We start from the raw sequence: 20,129 nt of genomic DNA, 5'->3' as shown, positions 1-20,129 counted from the left end.
CCCGTGGCTAAGTCAGGCCCTGGATGACTTTGTTTTTTCTGTGATTACCACAAGGCCTCCAGATACCCCGGTGATGAGCGCAGTACGATACCCTCTAGAGCTGTGGCTCTCAAATTGTGGATCAGGACCTCAAAGTGGGTGACGACCCCATTTTAATGGGGTCACCAAGGCAGGCTTAGACTTGCTGTAGCCTGGGACCAAAGCCCAAGCCTCACTGCTCGGGGCTCCGATGGGATCAGACTTTGAGCCCCTCTCCTGGGGTTGTGTAGTAATTTTTGTTGTCCGAGGGGGGTTATGGTGCGATGAAGTTTGAGGACCCCGGCGAGAACAGAGCAGACCAGGTGATGCTAGTTCCCTGCAAGACAATGCAGTTACCACAAAGCCAGATCTTAGCCTGAAAGCAAGTGTTCAGTCTTTGAGAAATGCTGACTTGATTGTGTTTGTCTTTGTGTTACAGTAACACCTACTATGTGCTTGGATTGGTCCAAACACAGCAGAATCCTTGGTTTCTAGACATGTCTGAGAATCATAGAAACTGTAAACTTGCAAATAGGAATAAAACTCACTCTTTATTTTCATATGTTTTTCAAATTAGGAAGAGCAATTGTGATCAGGAATCAAGAGATACTCCACTGTAGATGCAGGATTGTAATTAGCACATGCCAAAAGAAATCGATACCTGTGCTAGGCCATGAGGCTTTTTAAAATGACTTATAAACCTCTTGCTGGCTTGGAATGATTCATCCCCTGTTAAATTTCCAAATTTTGTCGCTTGGGCTTGAAGAATTGGCCCACTTAGCGGCGTTCCTTTCAGCCTTTCCTGAGCAAACCACGAGCACATGGCTTTGTCTATTGTTGGTTTGGCTGAACAGCGCACACGTTTTCGCTTAAGCCCCACGGCAGAATCGATATTTTGTACAAAGCCATTCAGTTTAGATTAGTTTTTTAGCCATCCTTGGAGAGTAGATTCGGCAATCCCAATATCTTTTGAAACTTTGGCCTGGGTTTCTCCGCTATTTACTCGATCTATTGCAGCTAGCTTTTCTTCTACAGTGTAGGAACGCTGATGCTTGCCCTCTGCCCTTAGCGTGACAATGACTAAGCGTGTGTGATACGTCCTTATGAATATTGGTACAGACATACAACACCACGTTTCCACTCCGCACTTCCTGTCGATTTCTATGCCAGTGAGTTAGTGAGCAAATCTGTAGTGCTATATAGTTCCTGTGCCATGTGTTAGCAAGTCTCACGTGTAAATAGGTAGTACTGGGCGGCACAGTGCTACTGCATGTTAAGCGGATTCGCACGTAAACGGGTCTGTACTGTACATACACGCACACACACATATATATATATACAGAGAGAGAGAGTACATACAGACAGTGCTCACACACATACACTGGATATATACATACATTGACTATTATTTTAGGATATATTTTATATAATGATGCTAATTATGTTTTATTTCTTGTATTAAACCTATGTTATGGAGCAGGGAGCGGGGCAGATTTGACCTGGGAATGTTGCAGGGGGGTTGCATTGGGGATGGGGGACTTCCCTTCAAGGAAGCTACCTGAGCTGTAACCTGAGCCAGGAGGGAGGTGGGGAGAAATAACACCTTCTGCCCGGGAGACTGAACAAAGGAGAGGAGGAGCAGAGGGGAGGGGGCAGAGAGCTGCTGGAGGAGTGAGGAGTTTCAGTTTTGGGCTGGGTGGTGCAACGCAGGGAACCCCAAGCTGGAGTCTAAGCTCCCTGAACCCCCCAGAAGGCCCTAATTGAGGGGTCCTGGTTGTACCGACACGCTCTGCATGGGACTGTGTTCCTGTCATCTTATAAACCTTCTGTTTTACTCGCTGGTTGGAGTCACGGTGAATCTCAGGAAGAGGGGTGCAGGGCCCTGTGTCCCCCCACACTCCGTGACAACCTATTACACCAGATCTGGGCTGTGTCACAGACTCCCATGCCCTGGGATCTCTTGGCTCCGTATGGTCCCTGGGAGGACCCCCCTTCAGTGTGACAGCCCTTCTCGGGGTCAAACAAACTCTGGGGGGTTAAGAGCTGGTCTCTAGCGCCTCCTCGAACTGCACCTCTCTGAGCCTTCAGCCTGCCTGTGTCTCACCGTCAGCCCCTTCAGGGAGTCCCCTACCTCTGGTCACCCACGACCTCCACCCCCAGAGGGAGCAATGCCCCCGATCTCTACCCTGCAGTGACTCTCCGCCAGTATAACGCAGGAGGCTTATTGAATGTCTGAGCCCAGCACAGGCAGTTCTCAGGGCCCTTGGGCCTGGCCAGTCTCAGCACCGTCCAGCTGGGTCTGACCCCATCCAGGTAGCTCAGGCCCCTCTTTGTCCCCAGTCCAGAAGCGACCTCCTTCCAGCCGAGCCCCCCCACCAGCCCCGCCTCCACCCTTTGTCTTTGTTCCTGGGCAAACAGGTCACCTGAGTCCCTTCTCTTCCATCCTTTGTTCTCCGACTGGCCAGAACTGGCTGCCTTCCTAGGCCATTTCTCCTCTGGCCTTTGTCCTCCTATGGGCCAGAACAGGCTGGCTCCCAAGATGGGCTGGGCCTCCAGCTCACCGGTTGCTAAATTCTACAGTGTCCAGGCCGATGTCCATGGTCCGGGCTGTTATTCGAGGTCACACCTGGCCCTATGCATCCACAACCCCTCTCTCCCACCTCCTCGTTACACATGCAGCACACAGGGAAACTGAGGCAGGGACAGTATTCATGCAACTCACTGACAAAATCCCCCACTTAGTCACAGGCTGTTTTTAAAATAAAAGTTTCATAAAAATTAATCACAGAATTTTTTGGATTTTAGAAAGATTTCACAGAGATCTTGGCCGTTTAAAACTTATGATCACAAAAAATATCCCATATTTTTCAATTCCTGCCCCATGTTTTAAAATATTTTCAGGACACTGAAGAAAACAGACTTTTGAATTATTAAGATAGATAGATAGATAGATAGATAGATAGATAGATAGATAGATAGATAATGACTGGTAATTAACCCTTCCCCTGCCGTATCTGTAAGAGATGGACCCCAGTCACCATGATCTCCAGAAATGTAAGATTTCAATCTTGATCTGGCAGTTCCAAGCTTTCCCAGTGAATCACTTTTTTTCCTCCATCTCAACCAGGTAATTCATAAGATCCAGGAAAAACACACAAGTCAAATACTGAGCTCAATACAATGCACAAAGATCCCTTCCTCAGCAAAGAGATGCGGCCACCTCTGGGGTAGGGTGTGGGGGCTGTTTATACAGGGACCACTCGGCAAGCGCTGAGATGCAGTGACCTCTGGGATGGGTGCGGGAGCTTTTTATATAAGGATTTGTTCCCCGGCTGGCGCTAACATGCAGCCACCTCCAAGTGTTGCATATGTTTGACAGCAACTGAGGGAAAACACCCGGGCAGCTAATTAAAAAGAGTTTGAAACCAAATGGGGATTAACCAGAGGCAGAATGTACCACACCAAACTAGGGGCCGGCCGGACACCAGGGTTCCTGCCCCGGATCTCGCCCCAATGACCAGGGGTCTGCCCTGATCCGCATGGATCCAGCGCAGCGAGTTCAAACCCACTAGACCCGGCAGCCACAGTCCCAGAAGGAATCTGCCCCGGGCTCGCCCAGTCCGCCACTGGCTGGGGACCTGTGTCCGAGCAGCCGCACCCCAGTGTTCAATGGGACCCTCTCCCCTGCTCTCCGCGGCTCTCGCCCAGCCCCGAACAGGGTCCAACCAGCCGGAGGTGGAGCAAACTCACCAACTGGAAACTTCCTGTTGTGGAAGATCCACTCAGCAACCAGCCTCCCAGCACAGCCGCCGGTGCTCACACACAGGGGGCAGAGCTGAAGTGCCACTGGCCTGGGGCAGAGTGGGCCAGGGTTTGGCTGGGGTGAGAGACTCGGGAGGGCCCGGCCATCGGGGCTGGTCCCAATCCCCCTAGGGGGCGCTGTGTTTCTTTTTGTTATTAGTTTCTCCCAAAACCTTGTGTATCTCAACACCGGGCAAGGAGTCCTTGTATAAACAGCCCCCGCGCCCCACCCCAGAGGCAGCCACATCTCAGCGCTGGGGAGAGGTCCCTCTGTAAACAGCCCCCATGAACCAGGACAGATTCAGCTGCGTCTCAGCTCTTAAATCGAAGGACGGTGTCTATGGTGGGCCGTGGAATCCAGCTGCTGTTCCTGATCCAGCCGATAACCTGAGTCCCATCAAAAGGGATTCCCCAGACTCAGTGACCCGGGACCTGGGAGACATTTGAGGAACTGAGAGACAGAGAATAAAAGAGACCCTAGAGGGGAAGGACCCCTGGTACCACTCCCACTCCCCAGAGCCAACCAGTGTCCCACCGTGGAGCAGATTGGAGCCAGGGCCCCCTACAGGGGAAAGGCCCTATGCCCCATTCCCTCCACCCCCAGCCAGTCCCCCTGCGGTGGGGCCAGAAGCCGGCTGTCCCTGGGAGCAGGCCTCTGTCTGTGACAATCTCCCGCTTGTGTCGATGGCACCGAGATATCCAGCCACTGGAACCAGCTTCTGCAAGACATTCTAGGGTCAGATTCACAAGCTGACTTCCCCTTCCTGTCTTGAAATCTCACATCTCACCACAGCCCATGCCCTGACACTCGCGCCTGCTCCATCCCAGGCATATCTTCATACGTACTCGGCTCTTCAAATTGGAGTCAGGATTCGCTAGCTGTCCTAACCGGCACCTGTTGTTCCAGTGCGCTGTTCCCAGCCACCCCACCCCAGAGGCGGACGCATCTCAGCTCCGGGTGAGCAACCTCTGGACAGTGGCGCTGTGTGGCTGTTCCCCAGCTGCCCCGCCTGGAGGTGGCTGCATCTCAGCTCGGGGTGAGTGATTAGCGTCTGCAGCATGTACAATAGGATAAGAGGTGTGAGCTGCTAGTGTTCAAATATAAAAAGAAGTAATGAAGGGATAGAGCTGGGACAGGGGGCTGGGAGCCAGGACTCCTGGGTTCCATCCAGGCTCTGGGAGGGGAATGAGCTATAGAGGGTCTCAAAGCCAGGACTCCTGGGTTCTGCCCCTGGCTCTGGGAGGGGAGCAGGGTCTAGTGGGTTAGAGTGGGGGGTGGAGACAGGGAGTCAGGACTCCTGGGCTCTATCCCAGCTCTGGGAGCAGGGTGAGGTGTAGAGGGTCTCAGAGTCAGGACTCCTGGGCTCTATCCCAGCTCTGGGAGCAGAGTGAGGTGTAGAGGGGCTCAGAGCCAGGAATGCAGCCTGCCCCCTTTGCAGGGAAGCTGCAGGCAGCCCCAGCCAGAAGTAGGGGAAGTCGGCAGGAGGCTGGTGCTGGGGTTCCTGAGAGAGCATCTCCCCCCAACCCCCTCCTGTTTGCACCCACTTCTACTTTCACATTCCCGTGCATGCCACTTCCCCAGGCTCTGACTCACAAACCCTGAGGAACCCGGGCTGCAGGGTCGGAGAGCCAGGCGCCGGGCCCCCCTCTGCAGGTCTAGGGGTGAGTGGAACTAGGGTGGGGGATGGAGCTGGATGGTCTGTGGCGACTGGCGTGCCCCTCAATCCCAACCCACAGTCCTTTGCAATCTCAGCCCTTGCTCCCTGCCCCCACAGCTCTGAGGGTGCCCTCCAGCCCAAGCAGTGTCCCGCCACAGGGCTCCTCGACCATGGGGACCACACTGGAGGTGTCGGTTCCGGGGGCCACATACAGCACGGGGTTCCCCAGCTCTCATCACTCACCCTCCTTCCCGAGATCACCTGATGGCATCAGAGGGATGGTGGGAAATGGAACTCCCAGGGGTTTCCCCTTCCCCATATGTGTAATTTTGGGCGGCAAGGAGGGCAGATACCCCAGGTTGAGCACATATGTGCAAACTTCTCACCCATAGTCCACTGTGCAATGGAGTTAGCTCCATTGCCCCCTATGGAGTTGGGTCAGCACAAAGTGTGGGGTGTGTGTGGGGCACAGACCCCCTGGGGCTCCCAGATACTCTACAGGGGCGGGGCAGCCCCCCAGGGATGTGGATGGAGTCTGGATCTCTGCGGGCCAGCCCCTTCCCCTCCAGCCCTGGGCAACGGGGCCCATCCCACCCTGCTCTGGCAGAGGATGGTGCATGGGCCATGGGGGATCCAAGCTAAGACCCGCCCAGCTCACTGCAGTGGATGGGGGAGGGGGAGGCAGGAGTGAGAGGCCCATCCCATTTTAACAGGTAAAGACAGGGGGAAGGTGTGAGTGGCCCAATTCACATGTGAGGAGGGGAACGGAGGGAGTGGTCCCTACCATTCTCACAAGAACGAAGAGGATGGAGGGTCCCTAACACTGACAAGGAGGAGAGTCCCAGCTACAAAAGGAGCAGGGTGGAGCGGGGGAGGGGGGAATGCAGCTGTGGGGCAGAGAGAGCAGAATTAGCGCCCACCCTGTCTGCAGAGGGGGGAGCCATGAGCTCTTTGCAGCATCCCCACCCCAGGGATGATTTACCCACCTCCAGTTCCACTGGGTCCCTGCAGAACCAGCCCCTCACCGTGTGGGAGCGACAGCATCACTGGGGGGGTGGGGGCTGAGCCAACGGGCTGCAAACAACACGGTGTTTGGAGGCAAAGCACAAATCTGTGGATTTTAAAAGCCAGTTTCAGCATTTTGAAACCTTTTTCAGCCAAGCACATGATTCTTACAGAAATCTCAGGATTTATTAGTGAATTTCGGAGGGGGGGCATTGCCGCTGTCATGACATTCACATTAAATCTCAGGATTTTTTAGCGAATCCTGGAATCACAGACCCACAGGTGAGAAGGAACCTCAGGGGTCACCTAGTCCAACCCCTGCCAAGGTGTAGGATTGGTTGGGTCTAACCCATCCAAGACAGATGCTGTCCAGCCTACTCTCGAAACCCACCATGGAAGGAGCTTTCATGACCTCCATGGGTGTCTGGTCCATTGTCCGACTGCTCACACAGCTGGGGAGTTTTCTGTGAGATTTAATCTCCATTGTTTCTGCTGTAGTTTGAACCTGCTGCCCCTCGTCCTGCCCTGTGGGGCGAGAGAGAACAATCTTCTTGATGGCAGCCTTTCCAGTATTTGAAAACCACGATAATGTCCCCTCCCACACTGCCAAACTCTTTTCCAAACTAACCATTCCCAGTTCCTTCCGGCTCTGCCCCTAGGGCTTCCATTCCATCCCTTTGATCATCTTCATCCCTTGCCTCTGGATCTTTTCCAGTTTCTCTACATCCTTTCTATACATTGGTGACCAAAAGTGGACACAGTCCTCCAGCTGAGGCATAGAGTGGTACTGTCACCTCCCGTGACTTGCATGCTCTGCCTCTGTTCATGCAACCTAAAATTGCATTTGCTTTTTTGCAACAGCATCGCATTGCTGACTCATGTCATGGCTGTGATCCGCCACAACTCCCAGCTCCTTTTCAGCAGTGCTGCTGCCAGGCCAGTTCTTCCCAATCCTGTATTTGTGCATTTGTTTTTTCTTCCCTAAATGGAGCACCTTCCATTTGTCCTTCATGAATTTCATTGTGACCTCTACAGACCAATTCTCTAATTTATCAATTTTCCTCTGAATTTTATCTCCATCTTCCAAAGTGTTGGCAACCGCCACTAGCTTTGTGTCATCTGCAGATTTGATCAGTCTGCTCCCTAGTCCTACATCCAGGTCATTGATAAAGATGTTAAACAACACGGGACCTAGAACAGATCCCTGTGGAACCCCACTTGAGACGTCTCTCCAATCCCACATCATTCCATTAACAATTACTTCTTGTTCGTGGTTCTTTAACCAATTCTGTATCCACTTAATAGTAGTTCCACCAAGCCCACATTTCTCCATAAAAATGGCCATACTGGGTCACACCAAAGGACAATCTAGCTCAGTATCCTGTCTTCTGACAGTGGCCAATGCCAGGTGCCCCAGAGGGAATGAACAGAACAGGTAATCAACAAGTGATCCATCCCCTGTCACCCATTCGCATCTTCTGGCAAACAGAGGCTAGGGACACCATCCCTGTCCATCATAGTTAATAGCCATTGATGGACCTATCCTCTATGAATTTACCCAATTCTTTTTGAACTCTGGTTTAGTTTTGGCCTTCGGAACATACTCTGGCAAAGAGTTCCACAGGTTCACTTTGTGTTGTGTGAAGAAACACTTCCTTACATTTCTTTTAAACCTGCCACCTATTAATTTCATTTGGGGACTTCTAGTTCTTGATTTATGGGAAGGAGCAAATCATACTACCTTATTTACTTTCTCCACACTAGTCAGGATTTTATAGACCTCTATCATATCCCCCCTTACTCGTCTCTTTTCCAAGCTGAACAGTCCCAGTTTTATTAATCTCTCCTTTTATGAAAGCTGTTCCACACCCATAATCATTTTTGTTGCCCTTTTCTGAACCTTTTCCAATTCCAGTTTGCGATAGGGCCACCAGAACTGCACGCAGTATTCAAGATGTTGGTGTACCATGGATTTATATAGAGGCAATATGATATTTTCTGTCTTATTATCTATACCTTTCTTAATGATTTTTTGATGGCCGCTGTACATGGAGTGGGTGTTTTCAGAGAACTATCCATAGTGACTCTCACATCTCTTCCTTGAGCAGTATCAGCTAATTTATACCCCATCACTTTATATGTATTGTTGGGATTATGTTTTCCAATGTGAATAACTTTGCGTTTATTAACATTGAATTTCATCTGCCATTATGTTACCCAGTCACCCAGTTTTGTGAGAACCCTTTGTAGCTCATCGCAGTCAGCTTTGAACTTAACTCTCTTGAGTAGTTTTGTATCATCTGCAATTTTTTCCACCTCACTGTTTACCCCTTTTTCCAGAACATTTATGAACATGTTGAACAGCACTGGTAACAATACAGAACGCTGGTGGACACCACTATTTACCTCTCTCTTCTCTGAAAATTAGCTATTTATTACTACCCTTTTTTTGCTATCTTGTAACCAATTACTGATCCAGGAGAGGGCTTTCCCACTTATCCCATGACACCTTACCTTGTTAAAAGCCTTTTGGGAGGAAACTTGTCAAAGGCTTTCTGAAAATCTAAGTAAATGGACTGGGTCACCCTTGTTCACATGCTATTGACTCCCTCAAAAAATTCTAGTAGTTTGGCGAGCCATGATTTCCTTTCCAAAATTGAAGGTTTTATACATTGATGTAGTAGCTTTCCATCTGTCAAGGTCAGGATGACTTTTCTATAGTTTCCCGGCTCCTCCTTTTCCCCTTTATAAAGATGGCCACTCTGTTAGTCCTTCTCCCGTCTTCTGAGACCTCTCCTGGCATCCATGAGTTTGCAAATATTATTGCCAGTGGCTCCAAGATTTCTTCGACTAATTCCGTCAGCACCCTGGGTTGAACAGCTTCCTGCCCACTGATCTGAATTCATTCAAATTCGTCAGAACATCTCTGACATGTTCTTTTCTTATCCCGATCTGCAGCCTTTCTCCTTTGTTGTCCATGGTAACTTCGCTGGTTACCTGCTCAGAGGTTGTTTTTTTGTGGGAAGACTGAAGCAAAGCAGGCACTGAGCATATCATCTGCAATTTTTCAGTAGAAAGAACAGTAAATATGGCAGGCGACCAGCTTGGCTTAACAGTGAAATCCGTGCTGACCTTAAACGCAAAAAAGAGGCTTACAAGAAGTGGAAGATGGGACAAAAGACTAGGGAGGAGTATAAAAATATTGCTCAGGCATGCAGGAGTGAAATCAGGAAGGCCAAATCACACTTGGAGTTGCAGCTAGCAAGAGATGTTAAGAGTAACAAGAAGGGCTTCTTCAGGTATGTTAGCAACAAGAAAAAGTCAAGGAAAGTGTGGGCCCCTTACTGAATGAGGAAGGCAAACTAGTAAAAGAGGATGAGAAAAAAGCTAATGTACTCAATGATTTTTTTGCCTCTGTCACGAACAAGGTCAGCTCCCAGACTGCTGCACTGGGCAGCACAGTATGGGGAGAAGGTGACCAGCCCTCTGTGGAGAAAGAAGTGGTTTGGTACTATTTAGAAAAACTGGACGAGCACAAGTCCATGGGGCCGGATGCGCTGCATCCGAGGGTACTAAAGGAGTTGGCGGATGTGATTGCCGAGCCATTGGCCATTATCTTTGAAAACTCATGGCGATCAGGGGAGGTCCCGGATGACTGGAAAAAGGCTAATGTAGTGCCCATCTTTAAAAAAGGGAAGAAGGAGGATCCTGGGAACTACAGGCCAGTCAGCCTCACCTCAGTCCCTGGAAAAATCATGGAGCAGGTCCTCAAGGAATCAATTCTGAAGCACTTAGAGGAGAGGAAAGTGATCAGGAACAGTCAGCATGGATTCACCAAGGGCAAGTCATGCGTGACTAACCTAATTGCCTTCTATGAGGAGATAACTGGGTCTGTGGATGAGGGGAAAGCAGTGGATGTGTTATTCCTTGACTTTAGCAAAGCTTTTGATACAGTCTCCCACAGTATTCTTGCCAGCAAGTTAAAGAAGTATGGATTGGATGAATGGACTATAAGGTGGATAGAAAGCTGGCTAGATCGTCGGGCTCAACGGGTAGTGATCAACGGCTCCATGTCTAGTTGGCAGCCGGTTTCAAGTGGAGTGCCCCAGGGGTCGGTCCTGGGGCCGGTTTTGTTCAATATCTTCATTAATGATCTGGAGGATGGCGTGGACTGCACTCTCAGCAAATTTGCAGATGACACTAAACTGGGAGGAGTGGTAGATACACTGGAGGGTAGGGACAGGATACAGAGGGACCTAGACAAATTAGAGGATTGGGCCAAAAGAAACCTGATGAGGTTCAACACGGACAAATGCAGAGTCCTGCACTTAGGACGGAAGAATCCCATGCACTGTTACAGACTAGGGACTGAATGGCTAGGAAGCAGTTCTGCAGAAAAGGACCTAGGGGTTATAGTAGACAAGAAGCTGGATATGAGTCAACAGTGTGCCCTTGTTCCCAAGAAGGCTAACTACATTCTGGGCTGTATAAGTAGGGGCATTGCCAGCAGATCGAGGGACGTGATCGTTCCCCTCTATTCGACATTGGTGAGGCCTCATCTGGAGTACTGTGTCCAGTTTTGGGCCCCACACTACAAGAAGGATGTGGAGAAATTGGAAAGAGTCCAGCGGAGAGCAACAAAAATGATTAGGGGGCTGGAGCACATGAGTTATGAGGAGAGGCTGAGGGAACTGGGATTGTTTAGTCTACAGAAGAGAAGAATGAGGGGGGATTTGATAGCTGCTTTCAACTACCTGAAAGGGGGTTCCAAAGAGGATGGATCTAGACTGTTCTCAGTGGTACCAGATGATAGAACAAGGAGTAATGGTCTCAAGTTGCAGTTGGGGAGGTTTAGGTTGGATATTAGGAAAAACTTTTTCACTAGGAGGGTGGTGAAGCACTGGAATGGGTTACCTAGGGAGGTGGTGGAATCTCCTTCCTTAGAGGTTTTTAAGGTCAGGCTTGACAAAGCCCTGGCTGGGATGATTTAGTATGGAATTGGTCCTGTTTTGAGCAGGGGGTTGGACTAGATGACCTCCTGAGGTCCCTTCCAACCCTGATATTCTATGATTCTATATTAACAGTATATTCTGTCACCAGATCAGGATTTTGTGGCTGCTCTCATGATTCTTAGAGAAAAATCTCAGTTTTTTTCACCAATTTAAGGAGGTTTTTAGCCCACGATCTCTCAGAACTGTCTGATGATTTGGGGTTTTCTGTGTGTGTGTGTGGAGGGGGGGAGGTCACTGTGCTGCCAGCAGCCCCAGATCAGCTCCTGCAGAGCCCAGCAGTACTGATGGTCCCCCAGGCAGATCTGCATCCCCAAACAGCCTCTGCTCTCACACTTCTCACCCCCCGTCTGTCTCTAGGTCTGTCCCACCCAGACGCCCCAGCCATGGGCAGAGCGCTGCTACCACAGGATGACATCAGGGAAAGGGAGCTCCAACCTCAGGGCCCCCTCTGGAGAGCAGGGGGTCCTGCCTCGCTGAGGGTCCTGATCCTCGCTCTGCTCTGGAGGGGTAAGTAAGCAGCACCTGCAGCCCCAGTAGGGGGAAGGGCAGAACCTGCGCTAAGCGGTGCCAGGTCTGTCCCAGAACTTGAAAGGGAGACTGGCCAGAGGGGGAGGGGAGCCCAGTGCCCCACTGTGGTGCTAGGGAGCGCTGAGTGACAGGGAGGGGGCAGGGGGATCGATGGAGGGAGGAATGAAATTAAATGGAGTGAGAATTGGTCAAGGACCCAGGGCTGGGCTCGCATGGGGCTGTTGGTTGGGACTGAGGGGCACTGATAGACCTCGAGGGGGGGTTGAGCTCAGGGCTGGGCTCACAGGGGGCTGCAGGTCGGGAGTGAGGGGAACCGGCAGAGCTGGGGGTGCAGCTCAGGGTTGGTCTCTGCTCTCTATGGGTCCCACTTCGATCCCTCCCCGTCCCCTGCAGGGTCCCTGTCCCAGCCACCGGGATTTTCCCTGGCGGTGCCGCAGTCGGTGTCGGTGCAGGAGGGTCTCTGTGTTTTTGTCCCCTGCAACTTCACGTACCCAGCCTCGTATGACACCGACAATCCCTCAGCCCAGCTATACGGACAATGGTACAAGGAGCCTGCTACTGTGGGCCAGGATCGTCCTGTGGCCAGCAGTCTCTCCAGCTGGGGGGTGTCGCAGGAGACCCAAGGCCGGTTTTGGTTGACAGGGGATCCAGCGCACGGCGATTGCTCCCTGCAAATCAATGATGCCCGACGGACGGATGCGGGGATTTATTTCCTTAGCATCGATAAAGGCTCGTTAGATCACACTTACCACTCCAATGCCGATGGCACTGACTCTGTGCTCACGATCTCCGTGGCAGGTAAGAGCAGCCGCAGTCACCGCTTGTGAGGGTTCCCCCCCACTCTGAACTCTGGGGTACAGATGTGGGGACCCGCATGAAAGACCCCTTAAGCGTATATTCTACCAGCTTAGGTTAAGAACTTCCCCAAGGCACGAATTCCTTCCCTTGTCCTTGGACGGTATTGCTGTCACCACCACGTGATTTATAGAAAAATTGAGGGAAGGGTAACTGGGAATCCCTATCCCCAAAAATATCCCCCCAAGCCCCTTCACCCCCTTTCCTGTGGGGGATTGAGAATAATATACCGACCAATTGGTGAGCAATGTGAGCAGAGACCAGACTCTTTGTCTTCAGGCCACTGAAAATCAATCAGGTTCTTAAAAGAAGAACTTTATTTATATATATATATATAAATAATCACACCTGCAAAATCAGTTTGGAAGTTAACTTCACAGGGTAAATAAAATATTTAAAACACAGAGGATTCCCCTCGGGCTCACTTTCACGGTTACAAAAACAGGAATCAAACTACATCTGTAGCATAGGAAAATTCACAAGCTAAAACAGAAGATAAGCTAATGCCTTTCCTTGCCTCCTTACAATTTCTGTGGTTTTAGATCAATTATTCCAGGTACATTTTCAAGAGATGTTGTACCTGCTTGGACTCTCCCTCTGTCCAGAGAGGGAACAACAAAGAGAGAGCAACAAACAAATCTTCCCCCCACGCCCACAGATTTCAAAGTATCTTCTTTCCTCGTTGGTCCTTCTGGTAAGGTGCCAACTAGGTTATTTGATTAGTCTCTTACAGGGAAGGCGATTTAGTACAGCTGCCAAAGAGGGATTTTATGCTACTGCATACATAAAGTTGTTACTCTTCCCTCTATATTTATGACACTTCTCTTCACCCCCCCGAGCCAGCCAGTCCCCACCCTGGGACAGGATCGGAGTCGGTGCCCCTAAAAGGCAAACACCCCATGTCCCTGAGCGATTCTCTCCCCGTGTCTCAGAGCTGATGGAGGAGCCAGAGATCCAGATCTCGCCGGCACGGGGGCTGCCAGGGACGCTCGTGGCCGGTAAGCCGGTGACTGTGACCTGCACGGCCCCTGGGCGCTGCTATGGGTCCCCTCCCCGAGTCACCTGGAGGGGGCCGTTCAGCGACACAGCCCGGAACGTCTCAGCCCAGCTGGTGAACGGCACCTGGTCCCACAGCTCCGCGCTCCACTTCACACCCACCCTGGGGGACCATGGCAAAGAGCTCGTCTGCACCGTCACCTACAGCTCAGCACAGGGACCTTCCACCAGCAGAACCATTCAGCTCCTTGTCGGCTGTGAGTGACCCACCCAGCCCCTCCACACTGACCCCAACTCCTTATTCTGGGATCCGCACTCCCCCCTGGGCTTCCCAGCCCTGCCCTCCAGCCCCTCCCACAACTCTGCCCTGTGCTCGGATCCCCACCCCCCACCATGCACCCTCAGCCAATTCTACTCCAGACCCTTCCCTCCACACCTTGCAGCACCTTCTCTCTTGGGATCTTCACACCTTCCTGCCCCCCTTGGCTATGGCTCCCCCCCCCCATACTCACACCCAGGTCCCCAGGCCTTTCTCTTCTGGGATTCTCTCTACCCTGTGTGGTGTTTCAGTGTTGCTTGTAATTATTAGAACTGGGAGCACTGGCTGGTGGGAGTCTGAAAGGCAGGAAACAGGAAGGAGCAGGGAGGAGTTGAGGCAGAGTGAGAGTTACAGAGGATGCAGCAGCAGCTTGCTAAAGAGGTTTCCACTTTAAAAATAAAATCCTGTTGAAATTTGTTAGTACCTTGCCTGGTTGTTACAACACCCCAACCTGCCCTGCCCCCAGAATCCTGCTGTGCTGGGATCCACCCCCACATTCCAGTCCTACCTTGCAGGGATTCCCCCCTCCCACCAGACACCCCAGTTCCTCCTGAGATCCCCCCAGGCTTTCCCACCCCATCTCCTCCACCCCCTCCCCTTTCTGCCGGGATCGGTGGATGCTCTATATGGGGCAGAGTGTTAATGGGACCCAGTCACTGTCCGGCACTAAAGACGCTTGGTGCCCAGAAACCTGGGCCAGCCCTGCCCCAGGGCAAATCCCATTAAATGGCCTGTGACCCTCACGCTGCAGATTGAGGGCAGAGGGGAAATCAGCGGCCTCCTTTGCGATGTGAAGGATCCAATCAGGCTTCACTGTAAGGATGGCCCTTGTTCCCTTCAGCCAAAGGGAGATTTAGAAGGATACCGCCCCTTCCCCTGCCCCACATTTCTGAGCCCAGGCCCCAGCCAGATCACGAATGTCTTCACAGGCTTCAGAGGAAACATCCACGCTGCAAAGACCTGCAGCCTGAGTCCCACAACCCCGACCTAATGGATCCAGGCTCTGAGGCTCGGCGCCGCGGGGCTTTGACAGCAGCATGGACGGAACCTGCCAGGCCTGGCCAGCCAGTATCAGTGTCTGGCTGTTCTGGGTGTTGCTTTCAGATGCCCGCCTGGTCGTAGCAGGGATGCATAATACCTGGGCCTGGCTGGCCAAGCCAGGAGGCAAAAGGAGAGGGCTGGGGAGAGATGAGACGAGGGGGGAAGGCAAAGGCCCCATGAGGGTCGTGTCTGATGTCCCTGGTGGTGGCTGGGACTGGGGTGGGGGAGAGACCCACTCTGGGGTGGACATGTTTGCGGAGCAGGACGCTGAACGCCTGGGCACCCGGTAGACTGTGGCACCGAGATGGCAACACTTGCCCCAGTACCCAGGCCAAAGCAGCCCGGCCCCTCGTTAGTGCCTCTGCCAATTAGGCCGCATTTTGACCCACTGGTTTTGGTGCCTTGGGTTTCCATTTCCCATGGTGCTGGTTCCCCAGCCCCTGGGTTATGTCGGGCGCCTCTTGGGTCGGGCTCACTCAGGTCTGTCGCTTCCCTTCCCCGCCCATGGGTCTTGTGTCACTTCATGAACTTTCCCGTCCCCCAGCTAAGCTCACAGCGAGGGGCCATATCTAGGCTCAGTGATCACTAGCAACCCATGCCCCCAGTGCTGTCCAGCCCCCCTGATTTCCCCTGTCTTGTTTTTGTTACAGATCCGCCTGGGCCCCTCAGCATTGCTGGGACCCTGACCAGGAACGGACACCCCGGTGAGAGGCCCTGTGAGCCCCGGAAATTAGCGAGCGCCTCCTAGTCATGCTCTGCCCGCGCTCAGGGCCAGGCGCCAGGCTCAGCTGGGCCAGGCTGGTCCGTGCCTGGAGGGGAGAGCCCAAGGAAGCCATAGGACTGTAGGGAGGGTGGTGGGGGGAGCGGGCCTGGTTCACTGGTCTCCAGACCCCGGGGTGGCATTAGGGGGCACTGGGCAGTGGGGAGGGGATGGGTTAAGGAACTATCTCTGCAATGGAGACCTGCTGCGCCCACTCCAGAGTTGTGTACACCTCCATGCCGGGCGACGGGCCCCTGTATAACCAGCCCCAACACCCCACCCCAGAAGTGGCTGCATCTCAGCGCCTTGTTGGGGGATCTCTGGGGGGAAGCCTAACCTGCCTGCTCATCTCTTCCAGTGCTGGAAGTGTCGAGAGCTGAGGGTGACGTGTCTCTGGAGACCCAGGAGGGCGACTCCCTGACCCTGAGCTGTGAGGCTGGGAGCAGAGCCGAGGCCACCCTGAGCTGGGCCAAGGGGCATGAGTCCCTCAGCCCTGGCCAGGGAGGGGACGGGCACCTGGAGCTGTTGAATCTCAGCAGAGGGGACGCTGCGGAGTATCGGTGCTGGGCCATGAATTCCTATGGGTGGGCCAGCCAGGCCCTGCGTGTGCACATGCAGTGTAAGGCTCTAGGGGGCGCTATGCCACAGGGAGCAGGGTGGGGCCTCAGTGGGGCATGCTGTTCTACAGAGGGTAGGGCAGGGTGTCTATAGGTGACGCTGTGCTGCAGGGAGCGGGGCAGGAGACTATGGTGGAATGTCCCAGGGGAAGTTCCAGCTGCTCTGCAAACGTGAGTGGGGTTCACCTGTGGGACTCCCTGCCACTGGGTGTGAGTGGGGTTAACCCTTGGGACGCTGACACTGAAAAGTAGCAGTGTTAATCCGTGGGACTCCTCACCACTGAGTACTAGCAGGTATCACAGGGTGCCCAGCACCTGTAAACAGAGACAGAGCCAACCCCTCCTGTGCCATAGTTAATTAGCCGCTTCAGGGGCAGCCCCAAGAGGGGCAACTGAGGCTTGAATGGACTCCTGGGCCGTCTACAAGGGCTGTAAGCGCCCAGACTGAGGGCAGAGAAGCAGGTGAGTTCGCGTGAAGTGCAGCTGGCTGATGGTGGGGCCGGATCAGTGCCGAATAGACAACCCATGGGATTCCCTGCCACTGGATATTAGCAGGTTAATCTATAGGACTCCCAGCCCCTGACTATTAGTATGGTTAACCTGTGGGACTCCCTGCCACTGGGTTGCTGAGGACCAGGATGAATGCATATTGCCAGCGCGAGGGGCCCAACATTAGCTGCAGCTGCTCTATGAACTCCCACCCCCCGCCCCGGCTCCAGTGGCAAGTGGACGGGGAGCCCCTGGCTGTGCAGGGCTCATTGGGGGCCCTGCAGGTCAGCTCCTGGGCCCAGGGGCATGAGGCCATCAGCACCCTGAGCTCAATGGGGAGTGGGGACAGGGCCCTCCAGATCTTGTTCCTCGGCTTCAACACCCACAGGATGTATACTGTACTGCTGAGCCCACTGGAAACAGGTGAGAGCCCCTCCCTGCTAGGGTGCATGAGATCCGAACTGGCCTCAGGGTGGGGATTGGCTGGCTTGGGCGGGGCGAGGATTGGGCCACAGGACCTTTCCTCTCAGAGAACACCAGCTGCAATCTGGCCCCAGGGCCCCAGGGCGGGGCTGGGTGGCTCAGGGGCTGGGGAATTTCCCCTCTAGTGGGCACTGGCTCCAACCCGGCCCCAGGGTGGGGGCTGGCTGGCTTGGGACAGAGGTTGCAGGGATCTATCCCAGACTCTCGACTTCTTCTAGCTCCATCAGATGGCCTCACTCCGGCATTTATCGAATTCAGCTGCAAACTCGTCTTCGTGGCGACTGGATTCATCCTGGCCTATTACCTCACCCTGCTCTATTACAGATGGTAACTCAGCTACTGACCCACCTACCCATGCATCCATCTACCCACCTACCCATATACCTACCCACCAATCTACCCAGCTACATCCACACCTACCTACCGTCTATCCACCCACCCACCCAACTATGTACCTACCCATCCACCATCTATCTATCTATCCATCCATCCAGACTGCCAGCCACATACATACCCCAGAACCTCTCTCTCCCAGGACACCCTGCTGCTGTTGTGGAAGCAGAAGGAAGGACCAGCCGGGAGCCTAGGAATCCAGGATGCCTGAGTCTGGCATGCAGATCAGGCCGTTCCTCAGCCACCAAAGAGCCGACAAGAAATTGGAATCTCACGGGACTGAGGAAATGGAGGATGAGACCTCAGCTGGGGGGACTGCCACCCCAGGTGAGGCCAATGGGCCCATCTAGCCTGATATCCTGCCCCCTCCCTAACCCTCTGAATCAGACCCATGGGCCTGGGAAGCACGTGGAAACTGCCTGTAATATTTATATGACCATGTGACGTTATTAATATGAATTGTGATCATACAGATCGTTGTTGCAACCAAGGTCATATAGTGGCATCAAATCTTGTACAAAGGAGATCAAGTAAGGTGTCTATGAGGAGGTTAGGATTTCCAGGTTATGATTATGCTTTCTGTATGCAGGTGTCATTTTTGTATTTAAAATTATAAATATTGGCTCTATCCTGTCTGAGTTTCAAACTTGTGCCATGCTACTGGGTGACACCCCACACAATTTGGCATCAGCATTAGCTAGCCTGCTTGATGGCCCATTAAGGACCATCAGCTACACAACTGACCCATTGAGAGAAGCAGATACGCCTTGTGACTCAGCAAGGCATGCAGGGACATGCCTATGGACAGAACTCTAAAGTTTACTGTGCTGGGTAGCTTGTGTTTGGAACAAAGGAAGCAGAACCCACATGGCAAAAGGACTATAAAAGGCAGCTGCATCATCTCCATTGTGTCTTCAATCCTGCTTCTTACCTCTGGAGGGACTTTGCTACACCAAAACTCTGAACAAAGTACTGAATGACCCATCCCAGCTGTGGATGGACTCCAGAGACTTGATTTGAGCCTGCGGTTTATTCCATCACTGCTACAAGCCTGAACCAAGAACTTTGCCATTTCTGTATGTAATTGATTCCATTTAAGCAATTCTAGCTCTCATCTGTATTTCTTTGTTTTTTATGAATAAACCTTTAGATTTTAGATTCTAAAGGATTGGCAACAGTGTGATTTGTGGGTAAGATTTGATTTGTACATTGACCTGGGTCTGGGGCTTGGTCCTTTGCGATTGGGAGAACCTTTTTCTTTTACTGGGGTATTGGTTTTCATAACCAGTCATCCCCATAAGGAGTGGTGCTGGTGGTGATACTGGGAAACTGGAGTGTCTGAGGGAGTGTATGATTTCTGGTTAGCCAGTGGGGTGAAACCTAAGTCCTCTCTGTTTGGCTGGTTTGCTGTGCCTTGGTGATAAAGGATACCCAGCCTTGGGCTGTGACTGCCCTGCTCTAAGCAATTGATCCTGAATTGATACTGTCAGTTGTGTCCCGCCAGAGGCCGCATCATTACAGACCAGTAGATGATCTGTTTGTTGCCCTGAGGGTTATGACTTTGTTTGCTCTGTGATGACCGCAAGGCACCCAGATACCTCGGTGACAATCACAGTATGAGACCCTCTAGAGAACAGAGCAGACCAGCTGATGCTAGTTACCTGTCCCTGCAGGACAACGCCCAACCCAGCAGCTCTGACAGCTGTTCCCAGCCAGCGCGGGGAGAAAGTTTCACAGAGAAACTTTTTTTTGGTGCAAAATGCAAATTCGATAACACCAAAACTTTGTGTGAATCCAGGTCGATTTTGCTGAATTGTTCATTTGGTGAAAAAGCTCCCCAAATTCCCCAAAATGGAAAGATATTTTTTAGGCATTATCAAAAAGAAACGTTTCATTTTCTCTATTCAAAAGCACTGTATGGGTTGAAATTTCCTGTAATTTGATTTTTTTAATTAAAAAAATCTGAAATGCTAAAAATTGAAAGAAAAAAAAAACGTTTTATCCTCAAACAAAATCTATTTCTGACCGTCTAGTTCACTGAAAATGTTGAGACTAATTTTCATTTTCAGTTTCACATGAAAAGATTTTTTCCCCCCTGACATTTGGTTTCCTCAAAATTTATCAAATTATGCTTTCAGATTGATGCCCCAATAT

At 52.0% G+C, this 20,129-nt stretch overlaps 1 protein-coding gene across 1 annotated transcript; it reads left to right on the top strand.

The window, feature by feature from the left end:
• The first annotated feature begins 302 nt into the window (after nt 1–302).
• LOC135892239 (sialic acid-binding Ig-like lectin 13) lies at nt 303–17,913 on the top strand. The gene is made up of 8 exons (XM_065419945.1): nt 303–341; nt 4,727–4,856; nt 11,852–12,001; nt 12,416–12,820; nt 13,810–14,130; nt 15,884–15,937; nt 16,352–16,612; nt 17,801–17,913. The coding sequence occupies exons 1-8, from the start codon at nt 303–305 to the stop codon at nt 17,911–17,913; spliced, it is 1,473 nt and encodes a 490-aa protein (XP_065276017.1).
• Nucleotides 17,914–20,129: the final 2,216 nt, after the last annotated feature.

The sequence above is a fragment of the Emys orbicularis genome, chromosome 20 (genome assembly GCF_028017835.1).
Source record: "Emys orbicularis isolate rEmyOrb1 chromosome 20, rEmyOrb1.hap1, whole genome shotgun sequence".
NCBI classification, from domain to species: domain Eukaryota; kingdom Metazoa; phylum Chordata; order Testudines; family Emydidae; genus Emys; species Emys orbicularis.
The sequence above is the reverse complement of the archived record's forward strand: the minus strand, read 5'-3'. Positions and strand labels throughout refer to the sequence as shown.

What these genes read in the sequence shown, in the direction of transcription:
- LOC135892239 (XM_065419945.1), top strand. Translation starts at nt 303, where the DNA reads ATGAAGTTTGAGGACCCCGGCGAGAACAGAGCAGACCAG. An exon ending in TGGCTGCATCTCAGCTCGGG is followed by an intron (nt 4,857 to 11,851) that starts GTGAGTGATTAG and finishes GTCTGTCTCTAG; the next exon opens with GTCTGTCCCACCCAGACGCC. An exon ending in GACCAGGAACGGACACCCCG is followed by an intron (nt 15,938 to 16,351) that starts GTGAGAGGCCCT and finishes CATCTCTTCCAG; the next exon opens with TGCTGGAAGTGTCGAGAGCT.